This window comes from Lepeophtheirus salmonis, chromosome 8 (assembly GCF_016086655.4).
Source record: "Lepeophtheirus salmonis chromosome 8, UVic_Lsal_1.4, whole genome shotgun sequence".
Classification (NCBI taxonomy): domain Eukaryota; kingdom Metazoa; phylum Arthropoda; class Copepoda; order Siphonostomatoida; family Caligidae; genus Lepeophtheirus; species Lepeophtheirus salmonis.
Genome location: NC_052138.2, coordinates 15647552 through 15666738, shown reverse-complemented (window position 1 = coordinate 15666738; position 19187 = coordinate 15647552). Strand labels below are relative to the sequence as shown.

At 33.3% G+C, this 19187-nt stretch overlaps 4 protein-coding genes across 9 annotated transcripts; 2 read left to right on the top strand and 2 right to left on the bottom strand.

Moving 5' to 3' along the window:
- Positions 1 to 851: 851 nt before the first annotated feature.
- Positions 852 to 1974, top strand: LOC121123084 (ubiquitin thioesterase otubain-like). Its single transcript, XM_040718167.2, has 3 exons — positions 852 to 1313; positions 1381 to 1527; positions 1593 to 1974. Exons 1-3 carry the CDS (start codon positions 1017 to 1019, stop codon positions 1914 to 1916), a joined length of 768 nt encoding a protein of 255 aa, XP_040574101.1. The 5' UTR covers positions 852 to 1016; the 3' UTR covers positions 1917 to 1974.
- LOC121123081 (inactive rhomboid protein 1) lies at positions 1917 to 4406 on the bottom strand. The gene is made up of 6 exons (XM_040718165.2): positions 4310 to 4406; positions 4018 to 4198; positions 3787 to 3935; positions 3095 to 3726; positions 2776 to 3029; positions 1917 to 2705 (listed from the first exon to the last, which is right to left on the bottom strand). The coding sequence occupies exons 2-6, from the start codon at positions 4156 to 4158 to the stop codon at positions 2079 to 2081; spliced, it is 1803 nt and encodes a 600-aa protein (XP_040574099.1). The 5' UTR covers positions 4159 to 4198; positions 4310 to 4406; the 3' UTR covers positions 1917 to 2078.
- A 197-nt stretch (positions 4407 to 4603) lies between these two features.
- Positions 4604 to 17958, top strand: LOC121123085 (uncharacterized). Of its 6 annotated transcripts, none has more exons than XM_071890592.1 (4): positions 4604 to 4742; positions 13352 to 13996; positions 14206 to 14433; positions 14495 to 17958. In XM_071890592.1, exon 4 carries the CDS (start codon positions 14574 to 14576, stop codon positions 16833 to 16835), a length of 2262 nt encoding a protein of 753 aa, XP_071746693.1. In that variant the 5' UTR covers positions 4604 to 4742; positions 13352 to 13996; positions 14206 to 14433; positions 14495 to 14573; the 3' UTR covers positions 16836 to 17958. The 6 variants fall into 6 exon arrangements, with proteins under 6 accessions (XP_071746693.1, XP_071746694.1, XP_071746689.1 ...); XM_071890593.1 differs by lacking the exon at positions 4604 to 4742 and adding an exon at positions 11003 to 11240; XM_071890588.1 differs by lacking the exon at positions 4604 to 4742 and adding an exon at positions 11625 to 11792.
- On the bottom strand, positions 16968 to 18222 carry LOC121123083 (uncharacterized). Its single transcript, XM_040718166.2, has 4 exons — positions 17950 to 18222; positions 17705 to 17883; positions 17320 to 17648; positions 16968 to 17256 (listed from the first exon to the last, which is right to left on the bottom strand). The coding sequence occupies exons 1-4, from the start codon at positions 18059 to 18061 to the stop codon at positions 17094 to 17096; spliced, it is 783 nt and encodes a 260-aa protein (XP_040574100.1). The 5' UTR covers positions 18062 to 18222; the 3' UTR covers positions 16968 to 17093.
- Between the last annotated feature and the right edge of the window lie 965 nt (positions 18223 to 19187).

Here is a 19187-nt window from a genome sequence, read left to right as displayed (position 1 = left end):
GGTTTTTTTATTTATTTGTGCCATAGTTCACTATTTTCCTTAATATGAATGAAAAACGGATTTTCATTGTTATACAACTTGATCGTTTAGGCCCCAAAATGGCCAACATGAACAATGTTGGCGTCAAATGAAAAAATTCTATATGTCCTTCTCCTATGAGGAGTTGGATTTTTGTTTTATTTCTTCAGCCAAGGATTAATACTAATAGAGAGAAGGACTGGACAGATAATTGAGTCAGCTGTTGACTGTAGTCCTTTTACTTCATTGCTCATCTTCATTTGTGGTCTTATATAGGGGAAAAATTAAACAATGAGTTCTAATAATATCATTGTTTCAAGAACTTATTGTCCAAGTCTAGGAGTAAAAAGCTAAAAAGTAATGACAGTTAAGCTGCTCTCCTCCAAAACATTCTTCAAATTCTTGGGATTACTATGTCATTTTTCGGTTTCTTATATTTTTACATAGCGGTACGTAATATTTTATACAATTCTAGCTTTTGCCATAGAGTAAGAAAATATAGAGATGACAACTGACAAGATATGGGAAAGAATGTTTAATTGCTTTCAGCTGTTAAGTTTGGTATCCTTACAAAATAGTATTTTGCCGAAACAGCCATATATTTTTTCTTCCTGATTTTAACATAAAATCTACCAGTAGAACAAACATAACAGCTGAATCAAATATCTCAAGATCAGAATATTTATTCTTTCTCTGCCTAAGTAGGCCAAGCAGCCAAGAAAAATCCTTGTCACCACCATACTTTTCTTTCTCTTGGACTAAGGCCTGCTTACGCTCTCCTCTGCCTGATCATTCTTTAATTCTCTCTCTCTCTCTTGCTTAGCTTTAGAATTGGGAATCTGGAAAAAGTTAGGAGACTCGTCAGTTGTCTTGTCCCACTGATTCGCTTGTTGATGCTTATGAACCCTTCAGATTCTGAATGACTGAGTCTGCATCCCTTTGGTGAATTCAGAACTACTAGTCTTGAGCTCATTATTTATTGAAGGAGAAAAACCGGTATGTCTGAGGAAATCTCTGAGAACCGTGATGATCTGATAGTGGCCCAGAAGGAGGCCATTTACAAGGAAATCGCTGAGCATACGGATCTAGTGGGTCAAGATGTTGAGGAGCTTTCAAGACTGGAAGCAGAGTTCTCCCATGATCCACTATTTTCTCAAAAGGCTAATAATCTCAAGGGAGATTATTTTGGCTTTCGCCGGACACGTCCTGATGGAAATTGCTTCTTCAGAGCACTAGGATTTAGATACTTCGAAATCCTTCTCAAGGATCCGGAGGAACTTAAACGATTCAAGGAGGTATTGTTAATTTGTTTGTACAGCTCTTCAAAGTCATCTCTATTATTTTCTTACACAACTTTCTTAGATTATTAAACCAAGCAAGGACATTATGGCTACTTTGGGCTTTCCTTCTGAAACAGTTCTTGAAGACTTTTATGATAACTTCATGGAGGCTCTTGACAAATTAGAAACTATAGATCATAAGGAACTTGTCAACATGTTTAATGATCAGGTATAAGACATCCTCTCTTAAAACACATCTAATGTGAATTTGACAATTCTCCTTTATTATTTCAGGGTGTTTCCGACTACATCGTTGTCTTTCTAAGACTTCTAACTTCAATGCAACTACAAAAAGACGCCGATTTCTACCAGAATTTTATGGAAGGAGATCAAACTGTTGTTGACTTTTGCAAGTCTGAGGTTGAAACTATGTTTAGAGAGTCGGATCATATTCATGTGATAGCCCTCACGGCCGCTACTTCCATAAATGTAAGAATATTGTATTTGGATCGAGGATCTAACAAAGAAGCCTCTCCTCACGACTTCCCTGATGGTTCTATGCCTAAAATACATTTATTGTATCGTCCAGGACATTATGACGTTCTTTATCCAAGATAATTTTTTTAAAATATATTATTATTTATTTTCTTAAAATATAAAAATCATATAAAATTAAGGATCTTTGGTTTAAATGCATTAGGCTCCTGTATTTGAGCATATCGATGTAAAATTATAATATTAATGTATGTATGTATTTTCTAGGGATTGCGTGAAGAGTTATTAGAGAATTATTCCTTTATCTTTTTTCAAATTAATATTTTGTACACTACAAAAGTCTGAGGTTAACGGTATACAGCTCAAATATCTGCAAAGCTCACAATCAAAAAACGGTATAACATAAAAAACAACTAGTAGCACAACTAACATAAGGATGTACACAACCACTCCAGACACGACACTGGCCACGCGTCGATGCAGATTTAACTTGAAGGCGGTATAAGGTAAAAAGGCAAGTGAGAGGAAAAAACCCGATATGAATCCAAAAATGTGTCCATAATTATCTATCCAAGGCGCAAATCCAATCACAATGAGAAGGAAAGTTATTACACTAAATTTAAGAAGAGCTAACCCTGGGCGTCTGAGATAACTCCAGGCTTGCATGATCTCCACTATATGACAAGCTAGTAGACCGAACAATGAGGGAGATGGACCAGATTCAGCCCTAAATGGAACGAACATGGCTGACGCCAGATTTCCAACTATGCCAGATCCAAAGTATATAACTGCCATGCGTGTAGGACCACACATCTTCTCAAGATCTCGCATTGAATATAAATGAACACATAAAGTTATAAGAAAATGTATTATTCCTGCATGAATGAAAAGTGAGGACATAACCCTGTAAATCTAGAAATAATTCAAAGAATTAGTGTTTGTAATAGTTATTTAATTAATTATCAATTAAGACTTAAGTTACCTGATCAGGTTTATTTGATTTAATAAATGGTAACATTCCGCAAACGTCTTGAAGACAAGAAACCTGAGAACACAAGTTGGCTTCTAAATGGAATGTTCCACGAACCCAGCGACAATACTCCTCGGTTCGTATTTCACATTTGCCATGAATACCAACACAACAAGGTCTACCTATCAATTCACACGTCATGTGAGGTGGATGTCCGATGTCTGTCCTAGAAGCTTTATGACAAATAGGCCAACGGCTTATATCATCTATATATGGATAAATTTGTGAGTTGTGCATATTAAAAATAGCTTAACTGTAATATCAATAATACCTGGCCAAATATGAGCTGCCGTTGAACTAGGAGAAACACAAAATCTAGGATCTTGTCCACAAACTGGTCCATAGATACGCCCTTCGGGTCCTTCACCATCAGTCCAAGAATGAAAAGTAGATAGTAAAGTCGAGCATGCATCTCTGGTTGTTTGAACACAACCAGAATTATCATTCCGAATACAACATCCACTATTAGCTTTTTCATTTTTCCTATCCTTAGCAATTTCTTCCATAATAGATTCATCAACCCTCATACACGGGGAAAAAGTTGCTCCTAAATGAATAAGATCCGCTGGACGAGGTCCAAACCAAATATTTCCAGGCTCAGCAACGTTAACCTGATCAAGCGTCAGAGATTCGGTGAGGACAAGTCCAACTCTCTCATAAAGGGTAACATCAAAATTTCCAATGCCATATAAACAAATAGAAATAACCATTATTATAAATTGAGTAGCAGTTATCCAATAAGTGAAATATGGACGGAAATCATCTGTTTCATCAATCGTTCGTCGAGTCCTTGAAACTACACGAGCAAATTTGGTTCTTTGATAGTGTCGTTCAATAGGAAGAGGATTTATATCATGAAGTTGTATATTAAAATTTCCTCCGGTATCGATTGAGTCGTTGATACTAAAATAAAACAGATAATATATTAATATATATGTTATTTCCATTATTTTTTGAAATTACGAGTGAGAGATGTCATAAGATGATTCGGCCTTGGAAGGATCTTTGGTGCGAGATCCAAAGGGAGTAATTCGTCCAAGCTTAACTTGATCCCAAACAGTTTTGGCAAAAAATCCCTTGGTTGAGGGAGAAGGGCAATCATCTGTTTCATCCTAGAGAGGATAACAAAAATAATGATCGTTTATTTGTTAATTGTTAGATATGAATTAATTAAGAGTTGTAAAAAGAATGTACTTGATTAAGCTCGGCTTCAATGTCTGATTTAAGGCCACCATACTTTCTAAGAGCAAGTCTTTTTCTACGATCTTCCCATAGGTCTGGATCTCCCTGAACACCAAACACCTCCTTAATGTATCTTCCAGCTCTTTGACTCATTGCTGCTTAACATAGAGAATTTACGAAGCCTTCATGGTAACTAATAATAATTAATAACAAAATTAGTCAATGTTACAACAATAACATTTATATTAATTTAACAGTAACACAACAATGTTCGTTATCTTGAAATCTGTACACACATACGTACCTCATCAACACACTCACTCACAGTCAACAATCAGTTATTTTCTAGCGCCTTTTTCTCAATCCACCCTCATTCTTTTTCCTTTTTAGTTTCAAACAACGACCAACTCAACATGCATATAAATAATATTAAATGTTTTGTATGTAGAGTCGATCATATAAAGCTAAAGATAAATAGACGATAGAGTCCAGGGGATGATAGCTACCCACTCTCCTACAAAAATTATACGAAATAATATCTTTCATTATCACCCTTACTTCCGAATTTTGAGTTCTTTTGCGAAAAATTATTGACAAAGCTAGAAACACGTCATTATCATCTTAGGAAGATAACATATTTAGATCTTATTTTCCTCACTTATGAATGATCGAGTAATGTATCATCAATGCCTTAACCATCTTCAATTATCTTAACAAGAAAGCCCATTTGATTCCAGGTATGACTGACGTATTATAATTTTTTTAAATTTATATGACTCAATTAGATAACATAATATTTTATTTCCATACATCATGACCTCTTGAGAAAGTAGTAGTGTCTGTTTCATTTGATCCCACTTTTATTTTTTTCAATAATAATTAATTGCTCTATATTTAATCTTTGTAAAGCTACAAGACAAAGAATTTAAATTGAGTCACAATAATAAGTAATAACACAAAGATCATTGTAAATATATATAATAAATGTAGTCCGTCAATACATTACAAGCTAGAATAATTTTACACAAAAGTGAGTCTATATGGATTACATTTCAGGGTCGTTTGCAGAATTTTAAAGGGTATGGAGCAGTGGCGTCGCTAGCTCCCAAAAGTTTCTGAAGCCCCCAATTTTTTTAATCAGATATATGTATGTATAAAATGAACCTATTTATATAAGTTATTACAAAGAATTAGTGAGCGGCGTTCAAAATTCTTGAGCGGGAGCGCGTTCGCCATTTCAGAAGAACGATAAAATCACTCAAATTTTAGTTCATTTATATTAACTTTTTTCTGTTTCTGTATCTTATGAGATAACATCAAAAATTTGAGAGTTAAAGTCTAAGGAATAATTGTAAAGATTGCAGGAAAACATGGTTGAAGTTATGTCTCAAGATAAGCTAGAATATTTTTTCTATGCTGTCTCTGTGGCTCTTGTTGACGAATTTGCCTCTCATGCCATGTAGCTGGGGACTCTTAAGAAGAATCAGACATCAGTTCCTTCAGAGATACCGCCAACTCGTTCGTGAGTGGAGATTACTTCGGAAGATAAATCTTTACTTTTTTGTAAACGAATTTTACCAACTGAAATATGATTTTCAGTATATTTTTATAGTATTTTGACATAAGATCTCAAAATCTTACGCAAAAATAAGTTTAAAAACTTGATAATCCTGTGCTCCAGCTTAGACTAATTATCAGGCTTAACTATATGAAAGTGCACGGAACCTAGTAATAACATTTATCCTAAGACAGTAGTTCCCCAAAAAAAACTGTGCCCGAGGCACATCAAAAGACAAATAATAATTTATAACATACCTATTTCAATTAAACCAATTATTTGGATTATTATAAGGTATTGCAAATAATGTATGGCCGTTACAAGTCATGCAGCACGCTTGAACTTGCCTCAAGACACACTGCTTGGGAACCCCTACACGTTAGCACTTGATATTATCCGATTTGCATGTGGTAATGTGAGTTCTATCAATTTAATAATTGTTATTCAAAGATATTTGAATATTTGACAGAATTGCCGTTAGATCTAATCAAGCACAAATGTTACCTTCTGATTTATAAACTACTGTCCTCACCTACCGTTGAGAGAGTATTTTCTTAAAGATACTATTTAAGGATAGATGTCAGAGTTTAAAAGATGAAAACTTTAAAACAAAAAAATTTTGTCAATGAATAAAAGTTTAATAGTTAAAACATTGGATTAATCATTTTATGGAGTTTTTAAATTTTAAATATAATTTTTGATCTTAAGTTTTATTTATACTTGTACCTTATTTCTATTCATTTTTTGGAATAAATAATAAATGTAAATTTGAGGAAATTAATTGCAATCAAAAAGAGTTGTCAAATTCAAATACTCCTATAAGGGCAAAAAAAAAGCGCCGCTCATTTTAATTGAGCGAGAGTTAGCTCAGGATTTCTTGAGTGGACTAATGCTCTGAGTAATTGTATTACGGTGTTGATAATTTTTGGGCCTAACCCCCCTCCCCTCAAATGACGAAAGTTAGCTACGCTCCTAGTGTCCTAGTAATATTAGAGTTATGAGTTTGGTAGCACATATTTAAAAAAAAAACGTTGATTATTGGCATTAAACCAAATTAACTGATTAGTATGGAGATTTGTTGGTCTGTTCCAAGCAGCCTAGCAGTATGAATGCATTTCCCTTCCCCCAAAAGGGGAAAATAATAGTATATGTTTGATATTAATATTATATAGATTGTAAATTCAAAGATTCAATTGCATCTTCAATCATTTTTAATACCATAACAAATAAAATATTTTTCAAACATTTTGATATGAAAGGTTGTTTCTCCAAAGCTTCTTAAAATAGACTCAGAAATACAATAATATTCATATATGTGCTGCATCAACATCAGAACTATTTTGAATAAATTTACGAAAAGGAGAAAATCCCAATTAACTTTTTTGACTTCGTATATATATATTCAAGGGCATCTGCAGATTTTTTTTTTTTTTTTTGGTTGTGGTAGGTTTTTAGATTTTTGGGAAAAATTGAAAAAAGTCGAGATTAATAGAAATACAAGGTTACATAGACGATAACGCGTGTACAACTTAGGTTTGACTTCCACCACGCTTTTTAATATTGACGTCATTTTCTATGAGTGGTTGCGTGTTTTGTCAAAATCTGTCTTTCTTACCCAGCAGTCGGTACGATACATCAAATTGAAAATTATAGTATTAGTGACGTCATAGACTATGATTGGTCGTTTATTTTGTCAACTATTTTTTTCTACTTTTGTATAACTATAATTCGTGGAAGAATACAAAATATGTAATCTACACTCAATTTTGAGAAAAGTCAGTCTAGCTAGCTTTTGTGTTGAGGGGCCACATAATTATTCTGGTATGTAATTTCATTTATTGCAGGGGATTATTTCTTTTGGTTAGTTTTAAAGAGTATAATGACTTTTAAAATATGTAGATAAAATAGTCTTGCTTTTTTAATCGAATGTGATCATTATCTTTTTAAAATAAAGGATCTGAAGGTTTCTTTTAAATTCTTTTAGTCATTAGGAATACAAATATTTACATTTTAAATTGTGTGGCATATTCTTACAAGCTAGAGTTATGTATATATCAAAGTTGGTATCATATCATAAATAAATTTTGGAATATGAGTAACTAAAGTGCTCCCAAAATTTATCTTTTGTGGCATTTTCTCTCCTCTAAAAGGGGGTTCATTTTAAATCACAGAACCTCTTGATTTTGATATGAAGAATTGTTGAGATTTGAAGATTATAATATTTATGATTATAAAAAAGTCTTTAAAAATACACAGTTTATTGGTGTGTTCCAAACTTATACATGTATATTTACAAAATCTTGATGGATGTGGTAACCCGCCTTTAGGTATATATTTTATTTGTGTTACGGCCAATGCTTTACAATCTCCATACTAATCATTTGATTTGCAAAATCAACCCATTGGACTCGAATGTTTTCGGTTGAATACATAATTGTTTAATTTGAAAGTCATAGGAGAATGATGATCGAGATTTATCTTTCCCCATATCAATAATAGATTAAATATACATAGTTGTATATCCCTGAAACATAACTTTTTCCGAGGTTGATAACCGCGTGTTTAATCTAAATATATATTATTGTATACATACAATTACAATGATGAATCAAATAAGATATTATGGCACCTAAAACTCCAATAATAATTTAGATAGACTCGGTAAGTCTACAATTTTGGAGGAGCAAATGCCATCAGTAAAGGGGTTTATAATATATCAATGACTATTATACTACCTATGACATACAATTAAAATTTATGATCCTAAAAAGAAGACATGTTATTAGCAATAATGGGACTAGAACTGAAAATGCCCCTCTATTAAATGCCAAGATATAGGAAAAGCTAGAATTTTGTTCCTCTAGCTAGGGAAGGACATTTTATTTATCCTCCATTACATTTCCTTTACACTATTTAGGAGGACAATGAGAGTTTATAATTGATATTGTCATTGACATTGTTCACACAATCCCATGGCTTAGATTAAAATCCAGAAAGAGAAACAAATAGTGGATAAAAGATAAGATATTGGAAGAATCCAAAATAATTACCTACCTTTCGATCATATTGATCAAATTTATATTGGAAAAAGTATAATTTAATACCAAGAGGAGTAAAGAAAATCAATTTTATCTTTTTTAATTATGTATAATCTTAAACCAAAGACGTATAAGTTGCATTCAAAGTAGTGATGTGACGATTTCGAAAAAAATCCTGATGTCCATTTTTTTGCGATTCTAGCAAAAATTAGCGTTTCCCATGCCGATTCCGTTTCTGTGATATTTTAAATAATAGTTAAAAAATACAATTTTCCTATCACGGGTATCCACAAGATGATATTCTAGGGGTTTGGTTTTTGGATTTTTTTGAAAGAAAGTTCCGAATTTTTTTTTTTTTTTAAATATGATTTTTTTTTTGGGGGGGGGGGGGTTTTTTTTTTTCATAACTTGGAAAAGTAATAAATAAGAATTGGAATAAAAATCCGATTAATCGTCCTATCACTAATACAAAGTATAATTAATCATTTGTGACGTCATGAATAGACGAGAGCAAGCTATCAGCTTCTTCTTTATCTAGTTTTCTGACTAATTATTGATGAAATCACAGCAGCAAACCCTTGAAAAATCCTCAAGTGAAACTATTTATACAAAAAAATATGCGCTATTAATTATTAGTTGTTCTAAAGATGACAAAACTCTGTATCTATGGGATTTGTAAAAATAATTAGCTATATAATTTAGATGATGGATCGACGGGTCGAAAAAGTATAAAAATATAGTTAAATTAAACACAATTTTAGCAGGCTTGTTGATTGAGTTTTTTGGGATTGGTGATCAATTGGGACATGGTGATATAATATCGCTGATCGTAGTATCAAAATCGGTCCTGATCTTTATATCGCTATATTGCAACAGAAATAGCAAAAAAATTGCGATCTGATCAATTTGTACAAAATTACATATCATGTAATAGTGCTGTGGTTCTCAAGACCGGTCTTTGTCTTAAGACTGCTCTTGAGACTGTGTTTTTATGGTTTTGGTCTCATCTTGGTCTCAACAAATCAAAGTTTTGGTCTTGTTATTGAGTCTAATATACTCGGTCTTGGTCTCAAACTAAAAAATACTGGTCTTAGTCTCGGTCTTGATTTTCGTCTCGAACTAGTTAACCTTGTTCTTGACTTGGTCACGATTCTTAAATATATCGTGCGAACTGATTTCGCCCTTTATTTATAAATATAACTTTTTGGCACTGCAATTACTAAAGAGGGGGGAAGGGTTTATGGTAAGAGATTCACTTAAAATTACTATTTTTTAAAGGAGAGGGTAACTATGTGTAAACAGGATTTTCTTGACAAAACGTAGATGCATCAATATTTGGGTACTTTTAGAAGTTGGGAAAATAGAGGTAGAAGAAATTATGTTATAATAAATAAATCTTTAACTCTCCTTTTTTTTAAGTTAACTAACTCTCACATGGGGCAAAATCAATTCATACTTGTACCAGGAGAGGGACATTATCGAGAAATACAAGCCCCTGGTCGACGCCTTAGTAGTCGGGATTGACAAACGCTTCGGAAACTTCTTTGAAATGAGGAAGATGATGGTCACCTCAGCTCATCTCCCTCAATTCAAAGTAGCTTTTCTTACTGAAGAGCCTCAAGAAAATGCAAAACAGTTCCTTCTTGAGGAGACCAACTAATTTGAAGATCAGCCATCCAGCGAGCTGTCTCAAGATTTGAAGAAAGAGAGTAATTTCTTCACCAAACGTCCCACAAAGATGGATACGACCATGTTGAAAGTAGAAAGATACCTGGTTGATGACTCTGAAGGTCTGGAAATGATATTGGCCTACCGGAGGGTCAAAAAAGGTATTTCAAAGATACAATGTTGTGGTTCCCAGTTGTGCTAGTAGCGAGCGTTTGTTCTCCAAGGCCAAACAGATCCTGAGGAGGACTAGAAAGAGGCTGAGAGACGACAATTTTGAGAAGCAACTCCTGTTAATGTTAAGTCAAGAGCTAGAGGAGAAATGATTTATGTAGATACTTTAAATATTCGCCGGCAGACTATATTTTAGTTTTTTTCTACATACCTATATATATTTTTTTAATATACCTAGTAAAATATTGTAAATAATTACATTTGAAAAAGATGTATAAATCGTTTATTTCACTTAAAAAGGTACATTTATAGGTTTAGTTAAAGATTTAAAGAAATTGTATATTTGAATTTGATGGCAATTAAATTGATCGGATCGCTGATTGCAAATGACCTTGATCGTTATATCGCAGTGAATTTATGAACGCAATTTTTGATCGGATCGTTATTATTTTCCTGATCGCTCACAAGCCTCAATTTTAGTAGCAGAGGAGAATTAAAGAAAAAAAAATGATGCAATTGTCACTTGAGTGTGAAATATTTATGTTATTTTGAAGGACTCTACTCAGTCAATCCAACTATTTTGTTTAAAGAGGCATAGTATAACAATCAAATATTAATAAAAAACTTTTATAAATATAATTTCATCCATGGCCATTTCGTAGCATCTTCTTAAAATAGTAAGTCTTTATGATTAATAAGAGTTATTAAAAATTCAGACATTGATGATGAAAAGAAGAATTGATTCAATTGACTTAAAAAAGGGAGGAAAAATCTAAGTGAGGACAATCCATTACTGCCTGGTAAGATGATTTGTGATTTTAGAGGGATGAGGCGCATCAATCATTTATATAATTATAATATTAATACACGGATTTATTTAAATAGACTCTTTTAATTGAATGATAAGTCATCATACAAACGGAGTTAATAGAGCATGGTTTTTAGTAACACGAATAAAAAAGCTAAAGGGCGCTTCATGGTCGGGCTGGACTACTACCTAACTTGATAGGCAGGGATCCCCTCTAAATTTTAATTCTTTTATTCTCTTTTTTTCTTCTTCTTCCAAGCTTGAGCGAATAGCAGCAGAACAAGAGCTAGAAGTTGTACATAGTCTGTAGCATTCCCCCCCCTGTTTCTTCTCTTCTCTTTTTTTTTATTTATTGTTATTGTTCTATTCCTCTCTCACTTTTTAAGTTACTACTCTGTCGTCATATTACTTTCAAACATACATGAATGATCAATTCGACTGAAAAAAGGTTACTATTATTGAAGTGCACATTTTGCTTATCAAACAAAATATCATTAAGATTCTATAATTAGAGAATTCTCTCTTAATGTTACTGATGAAGAAGGTATACTGCTTATCTTGGATGAAACTTATGTATCTGTGAGCATCTCGTTCTGGCCCCTATGCTATGTTTCGCTATTTCCTATTCATTTTATTTTATTTTTTATATATCAATGAAAATGTATCTTGTCTAGTTTTGTAAGTATGAGGATTGGGAGGGGCAAAATTGGTGATGTTGTTTCTAGTAATAATTATGTGAATTTTTTGGATCTTGTCCTGTACGTATATCATTCTTAAATTTTGGAACGGCCCTCCGTCTGCCAATAACTTGCCCTTCCTTCGTTTTTTTATTATTATTTCTCTCTCTTTCTCTCCTTCTATCTCTCTGTCTCATCTTCCTTTTTTTTTCTTTCCTGGCTAAATGTGATCTAGACCCCGCCGCTTTTTTCCTTTTTATAATCACTCGACATGTTATTTTTTCTTTATCACAACATTTTTTTTCATACGAATCTTAATAATTCATTCCCAACTCAACACTGCTTCATATCAATTTTGAAAAGAATCCCCATCTCTCTTCTAGTGATTTAAAAGCTTTTCTTTTATAATATTATATATGTTAACTGGATATTTTTAATGAGTAGATTCACTATTACAGTCAACGGTAATTATATGAAATCTGAATTTTAATTTAGATTGTATATTTTTGTATAGGCATTTATTTAATGACTCTTATTCTCAAAAGATGGCTTGGCTTGCCTTCCTAGTAGCCTTTAATTGAGCCCTAATGTTTCAATTATTCTTGTGTAACAGAGAAAGTGATATGTTGTGTTATATTGGGTGGCATGATAGCTCATAATTATTATGGAAACTTCCTTCGTCTTGTCTTGGAAATCTAGAAAAACTGAACGGAAAAATGATATTGATTATTTCATTGTTCTTTAGTTATATTAAGTGTTTTAATTTCTATGTCTCATTTTGGCTGCGTATTCGAAACATACAACGAATATCATTTCCTTTCAGATTTTCTAAATATCTCTAATACTCTATTAAGCCAAATTCATGTTAATAATGGGGTTGGAGAGCCTAGAAGTGCATTTTCTCTTGCAACTTTGGTGCTATATTTATTTTTAGATATCTTTAGCGTAATATTATATTTGGGCTAAATTATGGGCACCTATTTAAGGATATAATTCCTGATATTGTTGAATGGTCAAAAGACTCTACGCAGTTTTTAAAAATTTATTTCCCTTTCTCTTCCTTCCTTTTATTTTTTCTCTACAATTTTTTTTGGAACGGACCTAAGCGCCATTTTAGATTTTTTTCCAGAGAGAAAAATGCCCTTTGTGGATACACTCATTTTGATATATTTAACATATATTAATGAAAAAATTCTTAATTAATTATAATTTATCTTTCGTATAATAACAGTGAGAGTCGCGTGATTTTAATGAGGTGAATTTAAAATATTTATCATCAATTTCTCTAGAAACCCCACTTCCTTATTATGATATGACGAGATTCTTTAAGATGCGATGCTATTATGTATATTATTACTGTATATGAGTTTTTACTAGACATATGCTAACAATCTGATGGAAATGCCTACATTTTCCTCCTTTTCAGTGATTTCAAATGACCATTATGAGCGAAATAGAGGACGAAAAGTTAAAGCCTCCTCAGGATGAGGATTTAGAAGACTTGGAAGACGGTGAAATCGAAGATGATGAGGAAGAGGAGCAATTGCCTCCTCCTCCGCCACCTCCCCCACAACCCCAGGTCAAGGAAGAACCCCAAAAAACCTATTAAAGAAAATAAAAAAAGTCTCAAAAGATCATTAGATGCTGATGAGGAGAAAAAGAGAATGCTGAAGGAGCAATTAAAAATTTTAGAGAGACAAATGGCTGGAGATAGTTATTATGATGATGATGAGGACGAGGAGGAGGAAGAAGAGGAGGATTATACACCAGAAGAATCTGGTGATGACGAAGAAATGGGAGTATATACTGCTGGATGTTCCCCCCTAAACGATTTAAATATGAAGAAGGCTCATCAAATGGGCCTCCAATGAGTTTAATGAGTAAATCTCATCAACATATTGGGGGTCGTGATAGAAGAAACAATTCCAATCATGTTTCTAGGAGAACTAATTTAGTTAACCAAAAAGGACATATAAAACGGGGTAGAGCCATTAATAACCCTAGAAGAAATCCTAGAAAAAAGAAATCTGATGAGATTTGCAAAATGTTTATGCAAGGGAAATGCCAAAAGGTATATTAATTTATCTTATGATTTTATCAATTTAAAAGGAAATATTTAAAATTATTTTTAAAGTAAAAGCACCACTTTGGATGATTATATTGTCAGGAAATAATCATGATCATACTTAAGTTAATGTTTGTTCCAGGCAATATCGCATGTATATTGGTTGATATATTAACTTCATAGCATAATATCTCAATTTTTTATCCTTTTTTTAGACTGCTGAAAACTGTCTTTACTCCCATGATGCCGTTCCACCTAAGATGATGGAACTATGTAAGTTCTACTTATTCGAAAGATGTGCAAAACGCGACAAATGTCTCTATTTACACAAGGAGTTTCCATGTAAATATTTTCATACTGGTAACAAATGTGTAGATTCTGCTGAAGCCTGCAAATTTAGTCATGAACCGCTTTCAGATGACACACGAGGAATTCTTCTTAAAGTAAGTTCTACTAGTAAGTTATTTATTTCATTAATAAATAATTTTATTTTTAACTTTTCAGCATTTGGAATCTGCGCCCAAAGAAATTCTAGGCGAATTTCCACGGTTGACCCGTGAAGTGGCTGCATCTGTAGTGTTTAATGTCGAGGCTAAAAATAAAGGTTGGCTTGATGATTCATCAAAAAAAAGATTCTGAATCTAATTTAGAAGAATCAGAAAATGAGAATATGTTATCTCAAGACACCGCTAGTGAGAAAAGTGATAATACGGATAAGCAAAAAATTAAGGAAATTAATAATGAAATGGAAGTTGATGAATTAGATGAAACAAAAATGAGTAAAAGTTCTGAAGAGAAGAGAGAAGATGAGGTGAAGAGGAAACGAAAATCGCGCTGGGAAACTGAGCCTGAAAATTCATCATCTTCATCAACCAGTGAAGGCAAACAAAATCATTTTTCAGCAGTTCCTTTCCCAATAAATACTTCTGGTATCGTTCCTCCTGGTTATGGCTGTCCTAATTTTTCTGAAAAATTCAAAGGTACAGAAGTTCAAAATTTCCTAAAAAAGCAAAGGGAAGGAAAAATCGAACCTGAAATTGAATCTCCTGATGAGAAAGAAGACATAGAAATAAAACAAACTCCAGTACCTGCTAGCATTCCAGGAAAACGTTTAAATCAAGGATTCCAACATCAATCACAATTTAAAGGAGGAAATAACTTTCAGGGGAGAAACAGTAACTTTATTAATGGACCCAACAGTAACTTTAATAATAGTCCTAATTTCATGGGTAATTCACACAAACAAAATTTCAACGGTCCGAATCCGAACTTTAATGGGCCTCCAAATCAAAACTTTGTTGGCCCTCCAAATCAGAATTTTAATAATGGACCCCCTAATCAGAATTTTAACGGACCTCCTAATCAAAACTTCAATGGTCCTCCTACTCAAAACTTCAATGGTCCTCCAAATCAAAACTTTAATGGACCCCCTAATCAGAACTTTAATGGACCTCCAAACCAAAATTTTAATGGACCTCCAAACCAAAATTTTAATGGACCAAATCATAATTTTAATGGTCCTAATCAGAACTATAATGGTCCTCCCAACCAAAATTATAATGGCTCTAATCAAAACTTTAATGGTCCTCCAAACCAAAGCTATAATAATACTGGCCCTCAGAGTTACACCGCCCCTTACAATAATTACAATGGTCCTCCAAATACTTTTAATGGTCCTAGATCTCATAATAATTTCAATGGCCCTCGATTTTCTGGAGATTTTCGTGGTGGAAATCGCGGAGGCCGTTTCAATAATCGAAATAACTTTCGAGGTGGAAGAAGTGGTCGAGGCCAACAACATAACTATAATCAAAGAGGTCATTTCTTTGGTGGAAGTGGGTCTAATGCATCAAATAGTGGATGGAATAATGGTCCCCAATGGAACAACTCCGATAATTATAACCAAAACCAGTATAATGAAGATGATTCGTATTATGAAAATGAAGATGATGAATATCATGCTGAGGAATCTGCAAAAACTTCTGAAAATAAGCCTGAAATTGTTCCTGATAAAGTTGCGCCTGAGCCTTTACTACAACCATTAATTCCACCGATTGTGAAAGAACCTGAAGAATCTAAAACTCCACTACAGAGAGATCCTCGGGCAAACAGGGATCCACGCGCTAGGAGGGATCCTAGGAAAAGAGATTCTCCTGTTCATACTCCTTCATCATCTGCAGTTGTCGACGAAGCAGAAAAAGAAAGGCGTATTCTTGATCTTGACATTTCTGCATTTAGTGAATTAGAAATACCCTCTTTGAATCAAGAAGATGAGGATGAAGAAGATGAATCGTCACATGGACTTCCATTTAAGCCCAATACGTTGCAAGGTGTGGCCAAAGAAATTGACGCTTCCATTCTTAGTAGACCTTCTATTGATTACATACTTAGGCCTCTTTCGCTTGAAAAACCGGACTACACGGAAATTATTCATCAACATCATATTCCTGCCTCTCAGATTTCTCAAGATCCGCGTTTACGTCGATACTCGGATAAACCTCCTCTAAAATTAACGCATAATAAACAACCATCTACTACTCCAGTCGAACCTCCTTCAGACGTTTACAATCCAAAACGTGATTTAATTCAACAAAAATGCCAAAATTCAACTACTCCCACCAATCCTGCATCAGGTGAGGGCGGAGCATACAGCCCTTCACAAGATATCCAGGATATGTACGGGAAAAAGGGCGGCTCAAATTATTATAAGTCCCCACAACAAGAAGACGTTTACAATCCAAGGAAGGACTTAAACGCCGATTATGGCTATCAGCAAGGATATAAGTCAGGGTCAAATCGCAGCGACCCAAGAATGAATAGAAGGGATCCGAGAAGAAGAGACTAGCTTTGATTTCTGTTCATATTAATAATTTCAATGCTCTTCCTCTTAGTGGTACAAACTTAAATGCTTCCCTTTCATCCTATATCTGACATGTCTACGGTGCTGTGAATATGAATGTAATTGTAACGATAAATATTATATATTATATGTTTATATTATTTAGAGCAATAATTTGCGGAAATAAGATTATAATTTATATAATGGAATTTACAGAAAAAAATAATTTCTTTGCAAGTTTTCTTATTTGATATTGATTCTCGATTATGAAATTGTCCTCTTCTCACTTCTACGGTATGCATCTTGACGTAGTTTTTCTAAGCTCTTGCCACAGTCCACAATGAGCTTCTCCTGTTGAGATTCATAACTACTTTGAATGTCTATTCCAAGATACGGATGAAGGTTCAACACATTTAAAACGAAAAACCTATTAACAGGAAATAATATAATTATATACCGAAAAAGATTATCTCAATTAATGATGCCCCACTTTATTTGTTCCAATTTTTCCTCTTCCGCCTTTAGAGTATCCTTTAGTTTGGATACTTTATGACATTTCACTTCTGGTGACTCATTTTCTTCTTCATAGTTGATCATTTGTAAATGCCTCTCCTTCAGGTTCGAAAAACTACTCACTAGATCTGATCGAGATTTTGATAATTTGAGTTCTGTGGTGAAGATCTCAACTTGAGTGGCAAAAACTTCTTTGCAGAGCTCCAACTGCTCGTCCATCAATTCTTGAACGTAATTCACCTCTTCAGGGTCCAGATCCTCCGCAAATGGACTCATTTGCCCTCCCGTCTTCACTATATTTAAAAGCTAGAAGAAGAAAGTTATTTGGGAAATGGAATTATATCTTTATTTAATTATTTTACGTGAGCCATGACGGAGGATTTCTGTGCTGCATACACCGCGGATTGAAGACCCGAAAACTTCAATCCCAGCTCCTTATGCGAATGACTAATTCCATGGTAACGATCTTCCAACTCCTCCAAATTTGGAGACAGTTCCCGCCTACTCTCGCCGGAGTTGGCTTCATTGGACTCATTTAATTCTACCGTAGAAAATTAATATAATTTAAATATCAAATATGTAGATACAAAATCATGGAATACATTACTTTTATTGATTTCATTTTGAGCCTGAAGAGACAAGTTTTCCCGTACAAGCTCATCCAAATGATGTAACAAAATAGCAGCACTCTCCACTAACGAACTTCCAGCCAAAGACATCTTAAGCTTTTCCTTCTTGAAATTCAAATAGAAATATGAAAGAAATATTGCAAATGGACTTAAAAAAACCACTCAATCAATTAATTGTTTTGACGTTCCCTTTCTTTTATTTAAATTTCCCTTAAAAACATGTACTCGGCCGATTACAATTTGTTATAGCTACTTCCATTCATGGCTAACTCTCATAGCTAAGCTAGTTAGTTTCTTTTTATTTTATATTCTCAAACATAGAAACTAAGCTAAGCTTTTAATTCCATGCTTTACCTAGCTACGTATTATATAACTTGAATTTTCCCTCCGAATAAGTGCAACAAGTGTTATCTGGTCACACAACCTCTTTTTAATGGAGTATTTCACTTCTGTATATTAATATTATTTATATATACCGTATACGTTCCAATCCAGTCTAAGGAGGGGTTCCATCGCTCCTTAGAACTATCAGCCCTTGGATTCCCCCCTAATAATATCAAGTTTATTAAGTCAAATAAGATATATGAAATATTTATTCAGAGAATTAATTATATATATCTTGGAATAAATATACATATTTTCATAATTATGCAATATTAAACTAACATATTAAATTTATTTTTTACTGTATAGAACAAGGTTTCCCACCCTTTCTCTTAATACCATGTTCCCTTTAGCATTTTGATACATTACTACGTATCCCTAAAATTTTAAAACTAAGTAAAATATTCGATTTAATTTTTCTTTTATTATTTATACATTCCGTTTTTACGCTTTCTAATTAATTAGCTATCTATATGAAAAGTAAAATAAACAACAATATAAAATCAACCTAGACTTGGTTTTATAGCTCTAAATTTTTTGACATATAACACTGAGAAGGATTGAAACCATTGCTCATAATGGATGCAAATCAAAATCTCAAGTTAAAGTATGTATATTTTCGTTTTTTTGTGTATGTACTCATAATAAGAGAGTTGTGTTGCACACAAAATATAATTTAAATTATTTAAAAAAATCTTATGGTAGCTATAAAATCTAGACTAGGGCTGTGTTAATTCAGACGTCGTGGTGACTTTTAAGACAAAAATGTACAGATCAGCTAATATATTAATTCTTAACCAATTATCGTAGAAGTGACGAGCACCTGGACAAC